Here is a 17776-nt window from a genome sequence, read left to right on the forward strand (position 1 = left end):
AAGCTTCCAGCAAGGAAATTCCCTCTATCACAGCCAGCAGACACCTTCCCAATAACCCCAGAGAAATGCTTAGGGCAGTGAGAAGCTAATGGATCTGCTCAGGACCCCACAGCCAGGACTTGAACTCAAGTCTCCCAGGCCCTAAGGCCAGCTGCCTGATAATGTTAGTAATAAAATAAAGAATAATTACAATTTTGTAGCTCTTGGTGATTCCCAAGAACAAAAGGAAGAGATTGGACTAGCGAGCCAAGTCAGGCAGAAAGACGCCTGGTTTTGCAGTCGTTGGACCCGGGTCTGAATTTTAGCTTTGCTACTTTCTTGTGTCCTTTGCCCTCTTTGGATCCTGGTTTCCTTATCTGCAAAAATAATGATGATGATGGTGGTGGTGATGACGATGACGATGAAGAGGAGGAGGAGGAAGAGGATGATGATGATAAGGGGATGACACTAGATCAGGGAGTCTTAACCTGGGATTCATTAATTCCGTTTAAAGATGCGTTGTGATAATCTTAAACATAATTGGTTTCCCTTGTAATCCAAAGTATTCTATGTGTTTAAAAACCTGATTCTGAGAAGGGTTCCTCGGGGTAGCTAGGTGGTACGGTAGATAGAGCGCTGGGCCTGGAGCTGGGAAGACTCATCTTTCTGAATTCAAATGCAGCCTCAGACTCTTACTAGCTGTGTGACCCTGGGTAAACTGTTTGCCTCAGTTTCCTCATCTGTCAAATGAGCTGGAGAAGAAAATGGCAAACCACCCCAGCATCTCTGCCCAGAAAACTCCAAATGAGCCATAAAGAGTAGGACATGACCGGAAAATCACTGAACGACAAAAATATGATTCTAAGGAGCCCATAAGCTTCACTATTCTGCTTCCCAAGAGTCCATGACACCAAAGATTAAGACCCCCTGATCCGGAGGGTCTCTCGAGTTTCTTTTCAGCTTTAAACTCGAGTCCTGTGAGTAGTCCAATGCTAAGACCTCTTCTAACCCCCAAGTCCTGTGCTTTCATCTCCACATCCCCACGTGGTTGTCATGGTAATTCCGTGAAGGAGTCATACGGTCCCCGTCCACTATTGGGACTCAGAGATCGAGAATTAGACGAGGCAGAGCCAAGACCCCAACCCGGACCTTCCGTCTCCTAGTGCACCATTTTCCCCATCCAATCCAGTCTAATAGGCCTGAGCTATCACAGCAGCCTCTTCTCACTGGCCCCCCAACCTCTAGGTCTGCTCCTCTCCAATCCCCTCCCTATGGCTGCCAAGTCACTATCTTTAAAGTACATCTGACTGTATTGTTCCTCTTCTCAATAACTTTCATAGACTCTCTACAAAGAGAATAAACAATAAATAAAGATAATAAAACAATAATAAACACATAAAATCAACGGTAATTACTAATAAAACAAACCCCTGTTGGGCTTCTAAAACCTTTGACTCTCTGGCTTCAGGCATACATGATAACACTCGATTTTCATTCTATGGAGGTGGGGATCAGGAATAATACCTGAAGAGGAAATGAAATGCGAACTATGTACAAAGTGATCTCTAGGGGCAAGGGGACCAGCACCAGGGGGCATCAGGACAGGCTTATCTGTAGGAGTTGGGACTTAAACGAAGCAAGGGATTCTAAGAGGTAGGGGTGAGAAGGAAAAGCATTTCAGGCTTGGGTGACAGCCTACACAAAGCCATGTCTAAATAGCTGGTGTTTACATAGTGTCTTAAGGTTTGTAAAGGGATTTATGGCCATGATCTCACTTGAGTTTTATGAGGACCTGCCAAAGTGGGCAGTATTATTAATCTTCCTTTTATAGATGAAGAAACTGGGAGTCAGAGAGGCCCCCAGAGAGTAGTTCTCTGAGAGGGGCTCCTGACTCCAAGCCACTCTATCCAGTAGGACCTTCGCTCAGTGCTTCCCCATTTCTTCACTGCTGAGGAGGGGATGGAATTCGAAGGGAGGTCCCACACCCAATTCAGAAGTGTCTTCTTTGTAGGTCTTTGCAGAAGTGAATCAGGATCTGCAGAGGTTTGGAGCCCGAGTATCAGATGAGATCCTCTCCCTGGGGCTGGAATGTGAGGCCACGCCCCCCAGACTGCAGCAGTTTGACCCGGGGGTCAGCGTGTGGACCGCATCCTCACCTGCTCTGCTTGGAAGAGGCTAAAGGAGATTTCTGCTGAGGAGGGGTTAGTCGCCATAGGCTACGAGAGGAAATACTCCAGCTGGAGGTGAGAGCCTCAGCAGAAATTCAGGAGTCCTCCTGGGAGGCGTGGTCAGGGGAAGGAGTGTTGGGTTTGGAGCTTGGACACCCGGGGCTGGTTCTCAGGCCCTCCAAGGCTCTTCCCCTTTCTGAGTCATGGCATCCTAGAGCAAGGGCCAGAAGGGGTCTCAGAGGCCATTCTGGGCCAACCCACTGACTTCCCACACAAGGAGCTGAGGCCCAGGGACTTAGAGTCTCTTGGTCACCCAAGGACTAAGAGGTCTTCCGTGTTCCCCATTTGTAGATAGGAGGTAATGTTTGCAAGGGCTGGGCACGAATGGATGGAGGACTGGCCTTGAAATCAGGGAAACCTGAGTTCTGTTTCTGCCTCTGACGTACCCTAGCTGTGTGACCTTGGCCAAGTCCCATTACTGTCAGAAGGAAGGAAGCAGCAACATGGCAAGGGCTCTGGAGTCAGAGACCTGAGTTCAAATGCCACCTCTGACGATGACTGTGCAACCTTGGCCGAGGCACTTGACAGCTCTGGGCCTCAGTTTCCCTATCTGTAAAAGTGAGGTGGCTGGACCAGAGCGCTTCTGAGTTGTCTCAAAGCTCTAGATCTAGGATCACATTGGTTGCAAACAACTGCTTTGTGTTGGAGGAAGGGGTTCCCACACTGGGATTCCCCTACATCAGTGAAGGCACTGGTGTAGACAAATCCAGAATGCCTGCCCAACCATTCCCAAATGTGATAATAGAAGCAGAGGGGCTTTGTAGCCAAGAAGCAAGCATCTCAACCCCCTTTTCCTTTCTGCCTCTGGAGGGGCCCCAGCTGCCGCTGAAGCTGCCATGCTCTGTACCATAACCGTGACCGTGACCGTCAGTCATCCCTACGTGCCCAGCTATAAAGAAATAATTAGCCGGTGCTAATGGCCCATAATCCGGCCTATCTGTATTCCATTCCCAAGGGTTTCCTCCTAACTTATTAGACAGGCAGGGACATAAAACTTGGGCCTCTGTGTGCTGCTGGGTACATCCTGAAAGCAAAGGTCGACCTGTGTAGAGGGAGAAGACCCAGCTTCAAATCCTACCTGTCTTCTGGGTGACCTCAAGCAAGTCCCTGCCCTTCCCCAGGCCTCAGTTTCCCCTTCTGCAAAGGGGAGGAGGAGGTGACTATACTAGATGGTCTCTAAGACCCCCTTCCCAAGTTAGTCAGTCAATAAGCATGTATTAAGCACCCTCTATGTGCCAGGCTCTGGGCTAAGTCTTGCAGATACAAAAATCCAGTCCCTGCTTCAAAGAGCTCTCAGTCTCTGCAGAGAATGATGGTATTTAAGCCACTGAGGCAAGGAAATCGTGGCATTCTATTGCATTCTGTCCTACTAAGAGCCAGGTACTATGCTGGAGGCCAGGGATCCAAAGACAAGGATAGAAACCTTCCTTCTCCCTCAAGAAGCTGATGCTCTAATGGGGAGAGCGGGGAGAGGAGAGAAGAAGACACAACCCAGGCAATTATACGCTTAACGTAGACAAAATCATTTTCTTCTTTTTTAAGGTTTTTTTTTTTTTGAGGGGAGAAGGCAGGGCAATCGGGGTTAAGTGACTTGCCCAAGGTCACGCAGTTAGTACAGGTGTCAAAAAGTGTCTGAGGTCAAATTTGAACTCAGGTCCTCCTGACTCCAGGGCCGGTGCTCTACTCGCTGCGCCACCTAGCTGCCCCTGACAAAATCATTTTCTAGGGGGCCCAGCATGATGAGAGAAATGAGTTTTTCTCTCTTGTATTTAATGACTAATTATTGAATTAGGACCAAGGTTTTTCCCATTTTCTACTTCCTCATTTAGAAACCAGCCCATGTAGGTTCCTCAGGCAGCCTTTGAAGTGCAGGGTTGATACTGAAAGGGAGAACTCAGATCTATTCCAAAGGTAAAATTAGGTGAATTGATGGGTTCAGGCCCATTGTGTTTCACTCCGAGAGGTCTGGGAAAATACAGATTCTCCCTTTGGGCAGATGGATGGGTGATATGGGTACAGATAACTTTTTTGACCAAAATTGAGTGATCAGAATCATGTACCCCTGACCCTCATTAGAATAGGCCCACCTCTCATTATAATATTTATTCTCGCATTAATTGTTAACCAATCAGGGTTAACATCTACTCTTCCAAAGGCATATAGGCACTGAGTGGATTCCATGAAGGGTCTAGTCTAAGAGAGACAACCAAAGAATCATTTTATTATTTATATACTAGCATTATTAATAAAATAATTAATTACCCAGAAACTATCTCTCAAACTTTTAACTCAAAAGGTCTCACTCAGGAAGTGGCACCACAGCCATGCTTCCAAGACAGCTAAGAATCTATAAGGCACAGGGGAGGAGGGAGAGAAGCCTAGGCCTGGGAGACCACTTGTGCCTTGGGATCCTTAGCAGGACAAGCTACATTTTCCTTCCCTCATCCCTCTCTGGACAGAAGGGGAAAAAATCCCAGTCCTCTGAGCTTTAAACAGGAGAGAACAGTTCTCCCACTAGGGGAATGAAGTGGGAATGGGGGTGGGACCACCCCTTCTACCTCTTATTTCCTTAAAGTATAGTGGTTTCTGCTGTGGTCAGCACGGGGCCTCCAGCTGGCACAGTCCTAAGAAATTACAGGTTTTGTTTCAAGCACAGTAATTGGCACATAGAGCTTAATTAATGCTTTTCTATTCATTCATCCATCCATCCATCCATCCATCCATCCATCCATCCATCCGTCCATCCATCCTTTTATCCACTCCATCTATCCATTTGTCCACCCACCCACCCACCCATCCATCCATTTATTAATCCATTTATATATCCATCTGTCTATCCATTTATCCATCCATCCAACCATTTATTTATCTATCCATCCATCCATTTATCCATCCATCCATCCATTTAGCTATCCACCCATCCATCCATTTATCCATCCATCCATCCATCCATCCATCCATCCATCCATCCATCCTTTTATCCATCTATCCATCCTTCCATTTATCTTTCTATCCACCAGTCCACCCATCCAACCACCTGTTCATTCATTCAAGTTGAGCAGGCTCAGTGACAAAGCCTTTGTAAGTAGGAGTCTCACTCTGCCTCACCAAAGAAAGGGAAAGAGGGAGTCCAAGAAGAGGCTTCTGAGTCAGGCAGCTCAGCAAGGAGACAAGACAATGCTTTGAAATGGAGGCCCAGGGCAGGGAGAGCCAGGCTGCCCACAGCATCCCCCGTCCTGGTTTGTGTTGACTTTGGCTTTTCTCCATGTTCCTCAGCCGCATGTACCAGGTAGCCAAGCTGTTCCTGTTCTCCTCCTCTTCTGGAATGTTCATTTCCTCCTTGGCCATGACTGATGGTGCTGCCAAAGTCCTGGAGGTAAGAACCGAAGGAGCTCAGAGCTGGTGTCCTTCTAGTCCCTTCCCCTCCATCCCCCACCCCTGATCTCAGGCTGAGGCTTCTAGCTCCCTTTACTTCCTCATGGCCTGACCGCTGACCTCAGAGGACTTCTTGGTGTTCCACCTTCCTAATAAAGTATGGAGCCCCCAGTGTTATGCCCCTGTGCCCAGGCTGCTGAGGCATCCATCCAAAGGGCTCTGGGAGACCATGACTTCCACAGCTTAGACCAGGGCTGGTTAGAGGCTCATGAACATTTCTAAAGTGCCTACTGTGTGGTAGGCACTGGAGACAAAATAGAAATCCCTGTTCTCCAGGAGCCTACATTCTTCTGAGGGGGAACAATCAAATAACATATATGCAGATAAATAAATGAATGAATGAATACAAGGTAATTTGGGGGGAGGGGAATCAGGCAATGACTCATATAGGAAGGGGTGCTGCAGCCAATGCTTGAATGGAGGGATAATGTGCAAAAGCACAGACGGGACAGGGAAGCCTCATGTCCAGGGGATACAAACGAAATGGCTCCAAATCGTCATCAGTCACTGTCAACAAGCATTTATGAAGCAGCTAGTACACACTGGACATCGCTCCAAGCGCTAGGGATTCAGAGAAAGGCAAAATGTCTTGGGTGCTTACTACCCAGGCTCTATTCCTTCCCTCTTTTTCTTCCTCGTTTGCCTTCTTCTCCTTCGACGCCATCCCCTACAGGTGATGAACCCCTCAGGGCTGCCAGGGGAAGCTGTAGGCCATCTGACTTCGCGTGACCCAAAGCGCTTCTGGACCTCCGGCCAGTGGATGACCGAGCGCAAGGGAGGCTCCGATGTGGGTGAGTGGGCTCAGAGGCGGAGGACCCCAGGGGCTCTGGGGGCGCAGCTGGTGCCAGCCGCACGTCTATGTTTCTCCTCAGCCCATGGCACCGAGACGGTGGCCCTCAAGCAGGAAGATGGCACGTATAAACTCTTCGGATTTAAGTGGTTCACATCATCGACAGACGCCGACGCAACGTTGACCCTTGCCCGGATCATGGACGCTCAAGGATCCGTCACCAAGGTCAGCGTGCTGTAAGGGATAAGAGAGACTGGCCCCGCCCCCGAAGGCCCCAGTTGGGTGCGCAGACCCCTCTCCCCTCAGCTCTGAGCCCGGGCTTCAGACCCCCCTTAAACACTGGCTGTGCAGCCTTGGGCAAGTTTTCTCATCTGTATTAACGAAAAACAGTTGGACTCCACGGTCTCTAACTCCCCCTCGAGCTCTAAGCCACGTCTAACAGTCACAACTTTACGATATTTGGCTTCTTCGGGACTCCAGTCTGTGTCTGTGAGGAAGCCGGGCATTCTCGGCTTGGACCGGGCTCACGGTGAGGAGACGTGCCAGTTTGGGTTAGCCAAGGGGCTGCCATGCGATAGATGACAGGCAGAGCTGGGGTGGGGGGTGAGGAAGGTGCCAAGAGGCCAGTTTAGGCTCCAGACCCGACAAACACTTCCGGACAATCAGAGCCGGCCCTAAGAGGGGTGGGCTGCCTGAGATGGTGAGATGCGAGCTAGGCCAGTGCTGGGCCGGTGTGCTGTACCAGGAATTTCTACAGCGTCACCAGGGTCCTTCCAACGCGGGGATTCTGTGCCACAGGGGACCCGGGGGCTGTCCCTCTTCTTCCTGAAGCCTCGAGACGAGCAGGGCCAGCTGAACGGTCTGGAGGTACAACGTCTGAAGGAGAAGCTGGGCACCCGCCAGATGGCCACTGCTGAATTGCTGCTGGACGGGACCCGGGCACATCTGGTGAGCAGGCGGGCGTTCTGCGGGTCGGTGGGCCCCGGGGTTGGGTCAGGCCCATCCCCGCCCCCCAGCTCCTCCCTACCTGGACCGGACCTGCTGGCAGGAAGCTTTCTTCCGCCCCAATTCCAGGCCACCTCTGGGATTCCAGATACAGAACTGGAAGGGATGGTGGAAGTCGTTGAACAGGACTAACCCCCTTCCCCCTCATGTTGGAGGAAACTGAGGCAGAGGTGGGGAGGTGGTAGTGAAGTGACACAGGTCACACGGGTAATCGGTGGCTGAGCTGGGGCTTGAACCTAAGTCTTGCTGACTCCAAATAAGGAAAACAACATTGTGCAGAGAGAGGGTCCCAGAGTAAGGCAGACCTGAGGTCAAATCTGGCCTCAGACCCTCACTAGCTGGCAGTTTCCTTTCAGTCTGCCTCAGTCTCTTCGACTATGAAATGGACATAAGAGAAACACTTCCCTCCTCGGACTGCTGTGAGAATCAGATGAGATAATCATTGTGAAGTGCTTAGCGCATAGTAGGTACCACATAGATGTCAGCTGTGATGATGATGATGTTATCGGTGGCATTTATATAGTGCCATAATAGCAAGAATTATTATCATAGCTAACATTTATACGGTGTTTAATCATGAGAATCATTACTGGTAGCGTTTACATAGTGCTTTAGTGATAATTACTGCAGCTAGCATTTATTTAAGATGATCACAATAAGCATTTATTAGACAGCGCTTTAAGGTTTGTAATACACTTTCCACGTGATTATCCCACTCGGGCCAGGGTTCCTTCTGTCCCTGTGGCTCCGGTGCGTTCAGGGTTGTAGCGACGCCTGCTTCCTAGCACTTTGCTCTCCGCTGCAAGTGCAGGGGGTCCAAGAGTCCTTTGCTTATGGCAGCTACCTCGCCTCCAGGTCTCCCAGGAGGGCTGGGGAGTGGCCACCATCGCCAACATGCTGACCATCACCCGGATATACAATGCCCTAGGTGCCGTGGGCGCCATGAGGAGGTGAATGGGGAGGGGGGTCCTTTAGGGCCACCCAGTGCAGAATGAGGAGACTCGGTGGCACGGGGCAGGGCAGGGAGGGGGAACCAAAGGCTTTCAAAAGATCTCTGAGTCTCACGGGCAGACAGGGACCTCAGTGACTGCCAAGATGACCCAGACCTGAACCAAAATCCCTTCGATGCCACCCCCTAGACCTCAAAGGAACCAAAGAAGGAGGTAAAGGACGCAGGTGGACAAAACTGTTTAGAGACATTCATTTTGTGGTGGCAAAGAACTGGGAAATAGGCTGAATTAGCTGTGGGATATGATGGAATACTATGTGCTATAAGAAATGATGAGCGAGATGGTTTCTGAAAAACCTGGGAAGACTCAGATGGACTGATGCAGTGAAGTGAGCGGAACCAGGAGACCAATCTGTATAGTAACAGCGCATGAAGACGACATCCCTCCTAAGTGGCCATCCGGCCCTGCTCGCAGACAGACACCCACTGAGCGGGGGCTCACCCTTTGTCAGGATGGGCTGGTCCACTCGGGGACCACAAAGCCAAAATTTGCCTCCCCCCAGTTTAGGATCCTGGGACCAGAGTTCATTGCCCTCCTAGGCCAGACAGATCCCTAATTCCTACCCATGTGACCTCGAGCACCCTACAGTTTTACAGGACAGCCTCACAAACACTTGGAGATAGCTCTTCTTGGCCCCCTGGGGCTCTCTGCTTCTGCTGCACATGGCCCAAACTTCAACTGCTCCTTGTGGGAGTGGGCCCTTGTCCACCCTGGTTCCCTCCTCCAGACACTCTCCAGTGTCAGGTGGTGCAGTGAGTACAGCACTGGCCCTGGAGTCAGGCAGACCTGAGTTCAAATCCAGCCTCAGACACTTGATACACTTACTAGCTGTGTGACCTTGGACAAGTCACTTAACCCCAACTGCTCTGCCTTCCCCTCTCAAAAAAAAAAGAGAAACAAGTGTCTAGACAACAGACTCTCTCCCGTGTCTTTCCTAAAACTGCCCCATCCAGACCTAAACTCAAGACCTTTGGGCAATCCTGTCTGTCTCTCTGATTCTGTGTAGTGGTCAAAGGGGCAGGGGAGGACTGGGTCAAGAAAGAAAGGGGGCGTGCAGATAGGGGACAGTGAGTCTGGCAGGGAAGGAGGCTCCTGGGCCCAGGGGGGATTTTCAAGTCACTTTGGGGCCCCAAGGCCTGGGGCTGCCGAGCCTCACCATGGCTGATGGGAACAACCTCCATTTTGATCCTCCTCTGCGGTTACAAAGCACGCCCCTCCCAAAAGCGGGGTGAGTTAGGCACGACCAGCGGCGTCATTGGTATGGTCACTCAGCTTTTTGGTGACCCCTTTGGGGTTTTCTTGGCAAAGATGCTGGAGTGGCTTTCCATTTCCTTCTCTAGTGAATTAAAGCAAATGGAGGTTAAATGAACTCTCAAGGGCGTCACAGCTAGTGTCTGAGGTTGGATTTGAACCCAGGTTCGCCTGACTCAAGCCTAATGCTCTAGCTGCCTCTGATAGCTGATCTCATCACCCTCACTTAAGTGATGAGGAAATCAGGGCCCAGAGACATGAAGTGAGTAACCCAAGTCACACAGGTCCTTACAATAGCCATGAGATAATACAAAGCAAATGTAATCACGCCCATTTTACAGATTCACTCAGAGAGGTCAGATTTGCCTGGGGTCACACAGCTAGGAGCTTAGGGGGTGGAATTGGAAACTTGCCCTGCCTACATTCACACCCATTCTTTTTGCTATAGGACTTTGACCTGCAAGGTTTCCTTCTGGAGCTCAGCACTGAGAGAGGAGAGAACTCTGTGGCCACCCCAGCGGCCCTCTCCTGGACGGGGGCTCGCAAAGCTTATTCATGAATAGGAGAGCAGACCTCATACATTCCACCCCTTTACTGCCTGGTCCCATCTTGAGAAACTGACCCCACTCGAGAAGCCCCCCCCCCCTTCTGTCTGACCAGCAGGAGCTCGTCCTGGTGTGGAGGAGACAGGACCACAGTAGGATAGCATCAGCCATGGCTGTAGTGAGCTGAGAGAGTTAATTATTCCTTGTCATCCAGAGCAGGTGATGGGAAATACTGGTTCCTTCATATTGGGGTAAGAAGGAACCTGACTTTATCCTCCTCTCCAGGATAGTCAACATGGCCCGAGAATATGCCACCCACAGGTTTGCATTTGGAAAGTTCATCAAAGACCACCCACTGCACACCCAGACGCTGGCCCAGATGGAGGTGAGAGCAGCCCCAATCCCACAGGTCTCTGCCTTCAGCCTGGGAGGAGCAGAACACCTTCCAGACAGCTCCCAGCCCCCCATGACTCATTCCAGCAGAGGTACCCCCACTCCCAAAGAGGAAGGGCTGTTGAACCTGGGATTGCAGTCTGACTGAGGCTATAGGCAAGGATGGAGAGTCTTCATACCCCTTCCCCCAGCCCCCATCCAAGCCATAGAATGCCAAGTCTCACCATCCTAGGGGAGGGGAGGCCTGGGTGGCAGGTAACCCCAGCTCTGCTAGGCACACAATTCTGGGAAAAATCACGCTCTCTCCAAGCTCAGTTTCTTCATCTGTCAAAAGATGAGGTGGGATGAGAGTAAATGCTTGTAAGGCCCCTTCCAGGGCTGAAAAAAGATACTTGACATGCTCTGTGATGGAGGAGGGTAGTAAGTCAAAGTGGGCTGGAAGAAGGGTGAGGGTGGGCCAGAAATCAGCGTGGTTGGGTGGATCCTTCTCTGCTGACCCTCTGGGGAGGGGGCTAGTGCCATGTCGATCATGCAGGGAGACAGCCATCAGTTCGTCCAGCCAGGGCCCAGGCTGGCAGTGCCCTCTCCTTGGGTCACCGCCCTTCCCACGGCCCACTCCCTCCTCCCTGGCTTGTCAGGTGCAGACTCGAGGTGCATTCCTCTTGGTTATGGAGCTGGCCAGGTTGCTCGGCCTGGAGGAGACCAACTTGGCCAGCGCACAAGACTCCTACCTCCTCCGATGGCTGACATCCGTGACCAAGCTTTATACTGCAAAGCAGGTGAGAATCCGAGGCTTATCCTTAGGGCGTGGCCACACTCCTCTCAGCCCAGCCCTTCTCTTCTCTTAGTTCAGAAGCAGTGTGACATAATGCCACAGGGCCCTGGTCTTGAAGCTGGAAGACCTAGGTTCTGGTTCTGACTTTATCACGTAGCTGTGTAACTATGGATAAAGACACTTAGCCCCAGTCTCCTGATCTGTAAACTGGGGGTAGGCTTTATAAACTCTAAAGTGCTATAAAAAGGGGAGGGGAGGTACAAAGGGAACACACATTTGTTATCTCTTTACCATTTGAAAATGGCTGAGCCAACAGAAACAAAGTGAGGGTTCAGCAACCCGCCTTCTCTCTGTTATTTATTGGTTCTCACGGTCTCATCACCTCTGGAGCAATGGTTCCATACCTTCTTTGACCATCCCCTTCCCCAAAATAGCTTCAAACAAACCAAAAAATCCTAATCTTCCCTTGGCGTTCTTTGCCAGCCTAGGCTTACTCTGAGCTTCCACGCTGCCGCTGCTGCTGCCCTAACTCCGGCACCATGCCATGGCCCTGGATTGGTGCCCAGGGTCACACATCGAGGAAGTATTCAAGGCTGGACTTGAACTCAGGTCTTCCTTACTCTAGGACTCTATCCACTGAGCCACCTAACTGCCTCCTTGCCTGTCACACAGTAGGCCCTTAATAAATGTTTATTGGCTGATACGATAACTAGCTCGATGGAGACATACAGGCAGTTTTCTTCCTCTGCCTTCTTTTTCAGTTTAAAGCTCTTTGGATTGCAAGGCTCCATCCAGGTACATACACACCTACACACACATGTGTATACGGAATATACGTGCATTGGGTAAAATGCCGACATAGTAGATAGAATATATTTATGTGTATATAAACATACATATATTCAAATGCATGCTTGTGCATTGTGTATACACACGTGCATATTATACTATTCAGATATTACGTAATGTGTTGACATAGATGTGTTACATTGTCTATTACTGTATTTTAGCCACATTTTATTCTTGCCAGCCTATGTTTTAAGCTGCGATCCCCCAAATCCAAATCCTGTTTTCAGATACCACCTGTTCAATTCTGCCTCTCCTGGTTAGGGGTGTGGGGGGGGCAGCTAAGGTGGCACAGTGAGTAGCGCACCAGCTCTGGAGTCAAGAGGACCTGAGTTCAAATCCAACTTCAGACACTTGACACTAGCTGTGTGACCTTGGGAAAGTCACTTAACCCCAATTGCCCAGCCTTCCCCCCTCAAAAAAAATCAAATCTCCCTTCCGAATCCTCTGCCCAAAAGGGACTGTGGTGAGGCAAACACACCTGTGCCCCTCCAATCTTTGCTATGTTTCCCCCAAACTTCTCTCGGGCAGATGTTTTCTGTTCCTTCGGGGAACAGTGACTTGTGCCTGTGTGAACCACCCAAAGTGGAGAAGCGTATCAAGGCCCTTAGCATAGCTGGGGCCTGGCACAGGGTGGACACTAATTAAATGCTTGTTGACTCAAGTCACTGAAGGACTAGAACCCCAGCCCCCGGACTCTTGGGCCTCATAAAACTTAGGACAGAGGCCTCTTTTAAGTTATATGCAGTTAGTTCTAAGTCCGCCCAAGTCCATCGTGAACAGAAATGAGGGTAGAGGGACATCAGCCCTCAAGACCTGGCTTCTTCAGGCTGCTGGGCACATTCAAGATCTGGAGAATCTGGGGATGGATCCATGACAGGGGAGTTCCTTTCCCTCTGCCACCCCTGGGGGTACAAGGGCTCCCGAGACTTAGGGCCACCAGCTTTCATACTGATCTCTGCTGCTCACTCACTGTACATCCCCGGCTAAGTCATCTTCCCATTCTGAGCCTGCTTCTTCAGCCACCAGATAAGGAAGCTAGGTTTGGGCCTGGGTTCAGATTCTGGTTCTGCTGCCTATTACTTGTGTTACCCGAGGAGGGGACCTCTAAAGACCCTTCCAACTTTCAATCTGTGACCCAGTGACCTTGAGGAAGTCCTTTCTGAGTCTCAAAGATTGCTTCTACATCTTGGGCGTTAGTGGTGTGGCACCCCCACAATCTAGGAAATCTGGGTAAAATTTTTTGGCCCTACCTTTGTACCTGAGAAGCCTGAGTTCTTTTTTCTTTCTCTTTTATGGGGTGTTTACAGTACCTTACTGTAAAATTTGTGTAGCATGCAATACCATACATATATTTTGTGCACTTCTACATTTGTGTCAGCTGTGGCTTCTGAAACAATCCCCCCAAATTCCCATTTATCATGCTGACCCATGATACAGCAAAACTGCAGTGGAGAAACTTGTGTTGTGGAAGGGATAACTGTAACGTGGTGTGATGCAGAGTGCTGGACCTGGAGTCAGGAAGATGCACCTCAACTTCTAAGTTCAAACCCCACCTCGAACATTTTACTAGCCATGTGACCTTGGGCAAGTCACTTAACCTCTCTGGGCCTGTTTCATCAACTGTAAAATGAGGTACTTGGACCCTGTGCCCTCAAGGTCCCTCCCAGCTCTTAATTTGGGATCCTGTGACCTACCTCATAGCATTGTTTGGAGGAACGGTATTGGCAACCTTTGGAGCACCACTGATGACCTCTGGGGTCCCTTCCAGTTTGGAGAGTCCCAGAATTCCTGGGCCCAGCCCCCCATCCCTAACTCCCTCCCTGCAGTGATCAAAGCAGTGACCCTAGGTGCCGAGATGCAGCCAGATGCACCTCACTGGCTCCCAGAAACACGCAGTGTTCAGGGAACAGGGAGGGATGGAGAAATCCAGGCCTTTCCCAGCCAGCTCTCCTCTTCACAGGCAATAGCTGTTGTCCCCGAGGGCCTGGAATGCTTTGGTGGGCAGGGCTACATGGAGGACACGAACTTGGCAGGCATTCTTCGAGACACACAGGTAAGAGCTCCAAGACCAAGGACCCCGCAGCCAGCAGCCCTGGGCCAAAGGTCCCTGGTTTGCTCGAATAGCCAATGTCTCTTCTGCGTCCCTGGCACCCTCAACTCCATCCCTTGGGCTGCACTCAGAATCAGAAGTGGGATGTAGGTACTAGTGGGACCCTAGGAATTGGGACTTTGAATCAGGCAGCAGAGGGGCCTAATTGGGGGGAGGGAAGGTAATACGACTCAGACAGGAAACTGTAGCAAGGTCTAAGACCTGAGCAACAGGGAAAAGGGTTGCTCTCCCCTCTGCAGGTGCTGCCCATCTGGGAGGGAACCACCAACATCCTTGCCTTAGACACCCTACGGGTCCTGGTCAAGAGCCAAAGGCAAGTGATGCAGGCCTTTTCAGCATCTGTCCAGGTGAGGTACTAATAGGAGCCTGTTAACTGTGTCCTGCTGCCCCCTCCTCCTGTCTCACTGGACCCTGGAGCTGGGAAGGGCTAGGATTCTCTGGGAAAGGGGTTATTTCCCAGCAGGGGTTCTGCTCCTCCATGTCCCTGCTTCCATTCAGCTGATGTGTTCATAAAAGAATTGTGTGACCTGCCTGTGAGCTGAAGTCTAAAGAGCTGGGGGGTTCACCCTGGGGATGGTAAGAGTTCTGGATTTAGAATAAGAGACCTAGGTTTGATCTCAGCTCCGCCATTTCTTGGGATCATTTCCCTTTGTGGCGTCTCATTGTCACATGTAAAATGGGGTGACATCACTTCCCTCCTGGGGTTACCGTGCAGACCGAACAAGACAGGGCACTTGGCTTCACGTGAGGGTTGGGATCAGCCACCTTTACGACCATGAGAGCCTTAGGGACTGCAGGCCTCTTCTGCAGGAGGGAGGTGATATTGGTGAGATGCTTAGAGGCTGTGCAGAGCAGGACTCCCCTGCTTGGCGTAGGAGCTAGCTACCCTTTTAAGGGCAGGTTCCTATGGACTCCATTAACAAGACTTTCCCCCAGGAGAAGGTGGCTTCTGCTTCTGGCCACTCAGAGCTGGCTCCTTCCGTCCAGCGCGTGCAGGATGCCCTCAGGAGGCTGGCCTGGCAGGTAGAGAGGCTCCTAGGGCAGGGCAGCACCTCCATGGAAGTGGCAGCCAGGGCCCTGAGCTATGCACTGGCCCGGATCTACACAGGTAGTTTCCTCCTTTCTTCCACATGTCCCCATTTCAGTTGGGGAGGGCAGAATTCTGAGGCAGAGGCAGCATGGTATCCCTGGAAGAACAATGGCTTTGGAGGCAAAGACCTGGGTTCAAACTCCACCCCTGCTCTTGTGACATTGGCCAAGTTAAAACCTCACTGAGCCAGTTTCCTCTTTCATGAAACGAGAGGGTCAAACTAAGTAACCCCCATGGACCCTTCCAACTCTATGATCTTACAGGCCTCACTGAGCCTGATTCCTCATCTGTAAAAGGAGGTGATGGGTTTAGGGGATTTCCAAATCCCCCTTCAGCAGTACATCCCACAATTGTGTGGAATGGGATAGGATCACAATGTAATTATTGGTCCTCTCACTGAAGATCTGCTTTCTGTATAGGGGCACTTTTGATAGAGCATGCAGCCTGGGCTGAGGCTTCCCCTTCTGATGTCTATGCTTCACAGAGGTAAAGAGGATCTCCATCTCCTTGGCCCTGGGTAAATTCCTCTCATATAAACAGTCATACCACATTCACCTCCCAGACTTCCGTCAGCAGCCCAAAACTCAGTGGGGTTTAATTTGGTGATGAGTCTTTGCTCGTATCTCTTCCTGGGTGTGATCTTGGAAGTGTCACACAGATTCACTCGGACAAGCCACTTCCCTGTCCTTTCAAAGGAAGCAGGCTGTCCTGTAGCTAACATGCATGTTACCTTGAGTGCTCTCATAGGGTATTTGTTCACTTCATTTGAGAAACCCAGATAAGAGTGAAATCTGGAAGTTTCCCAGAGTAAATTCTGGGAAAGAGGTGAAAGATAAGCCCCACGTGCCTATGCCAAGTGGGCTTGAACAGGAATGGTTTCCCATTCCATTCATTCTGTGCCACTTAATTTGGAACTGACTTGACACTGATCTGGCAGGCCCATGGCCCAGAGGGAAATTGACTTCAAACTGGAGTTAGAAACGAGAGCTTAACCTCCTTAGCCCTCACCTGAGAACAGCTCAGAGAAGGACCCCCCAACTGAAAAGGTTTTTTTCCTAGGTGGTGTGAACAAGACCTCTGCCCCTTGGACACTGCTCAGCGAGCTGGCTGCTATGGGGCTGATGCTGTTTGCAGAGACACAGCTCTGGTCTATGAGGCAAGCTCCACTTTCACAGGAGAAGCAGGTGCCCAGGTTTCACCACTAAGAGAGAACTAAACATGGCAGAGGTCCTTCACCAAAAGGGAAACCAAGTCAACCCGAAGCTGACATCTTAAACATACCATATGCCCAAGGACCGTGAGCATGTCTTAAACATGCTGAATTCCTAATGTTCAATAAGATGTACACATATGCAATGTTACATACATGTGTATGTATACATAGATTTGTTGTTATTCAAGTCATTCCTGTTGTCTGACTTTTGGTGACCTCATTTGGGGTTTTCTTGGCAAAGATACTGGGGTGGTTTGTCATTTTTTTTTCCCAGAGGCCAACAGGGTGAAGTGACTTGCCCAGGGTCACATAGCTAGTAAGTGTCTGAGGCTGGATTTGAACTAAGGTCTTCTTGACTTCAGGCCTGGTGGTCCATCCTCTGTGCCACCCAGCAGCCATACACACACACATTCTAAAAATGTAGTCACATAAAAATGACACTGACTTTAGATGCCTCCTAAGGAGACACAACACAACTCCTTATTAACTGAGCAAGATTAGAGTGTGGCTAGGTGGCGCAGTGAGGAGAGCATTGGCACTGGAGTCAGGAGGAGCTGAGTTCAAATGTGGCTCAGACACCCAACAGTCACTTATGCCCAATTGCTCTGCCTTCTCCCCTCCAAAAAAAAAAAAAAGATTAGTGTGGCTTCATTTATTTATTTTTTAAGAAAGCCACCAGGGGATGTGTTTCCATTTTAATGTCAAACTTTGCTCTGTGGATTGAGATTTGACTATTCTGGAAGGGATGGGAGCTGGAGGTGGTGGGCCTGGCCTTAAGGTAGTTTGTGGAAATGGAGCACTGACCCATGCTGCCTGGGGACACAGCTATTTGCGTCATTACCACCAACAAATGGTGAATGACCACAGGACAGAACAAACAGAACCTGGACCAAGGAATTCCTAGAAGCTCCCTTCCCCCACCATAATGTATTAGGGTCAGCCTGGCCCCTGATGGCTTCCTCCTCCCTGGGGGTCTTTAAGGGGAGGCTGGATGATGGTGGCCTCTTTGTTCAAGTATGAGCTGGCCTAGAGCTAATGGCTTCTGAGAGCCCTTGAGGTTCTCGTTCTTAAAGGGAGGAACCTGGGGGTACAGGGTAGAGTCA

At 50.3% G+C, this 17776-nt stretch overlaps 1 protein-coding gene across 1 annotated transcript in view; it reads left to right on the plus strand.

The window, feature by feature from the left end:
* The window catches only part of LOC118858754 (acyl-CoA dehydrogenase family member 11-like), a 29275-nt gene extending 12411 nt beyond the window's left edge, over nucleotides 1-16864 (plus strand). The window contains 14 exon segments of the mRNA XM_036769370.1: nucleotides 1991-2102; nucleotides 2105-2222; nucleotides 5484-5583; nucleotides 6316-6433; nucleotides 6515-6657; nucleotides 7231-7380; nucleotides 8293-8387; nucleotides 10529-10628; nucleotides 11275-11415; nucleotides 14221-14313; nucleotides 14610-14717; nucleotides 15307-15478; nucleotides 15880-15946; nucleotides 16520-16864. Coding sequence (XP_036625265.1) covers nucleotides 1991-2102; nucleotides 2105-2222; nucleotides 5484-5583; nucleotides 6316-6433; nucleotides 6515-6657; nucleotides 7231-7380; nucleotides 8293-8387; nucleotides 10529-10628; nucleotides 11275-11415; nucleotides 14221-14313; nucleotides 14610-14717; nucleotides 15307-15478; nucleotides 15880-15946; nucleotides 16520-16676 — 1674 coding nt within the window. The 3' untranslated portion in view covers nucleotides 16677-16864.
* Nucleotides 16865-17776: the final 912 nt, after the last annotated feature.

The sequence above is a fragment of the Trichosurus vulpecula genome, chromosome 1 (assembly GCF_011100635.1).
Source record: "Trichosurus vulpecula isolate mTriVul1 chromosome 1, mTriVul1.pri, whole genome shotgun sequence".
NCBI classification, from domain to species: Eukaryota; Metazoa; Chordata; class Mammalia; order Diprotodontia; family Phalangeridae; genus Trichosurus; species Trichosurus vulpecula.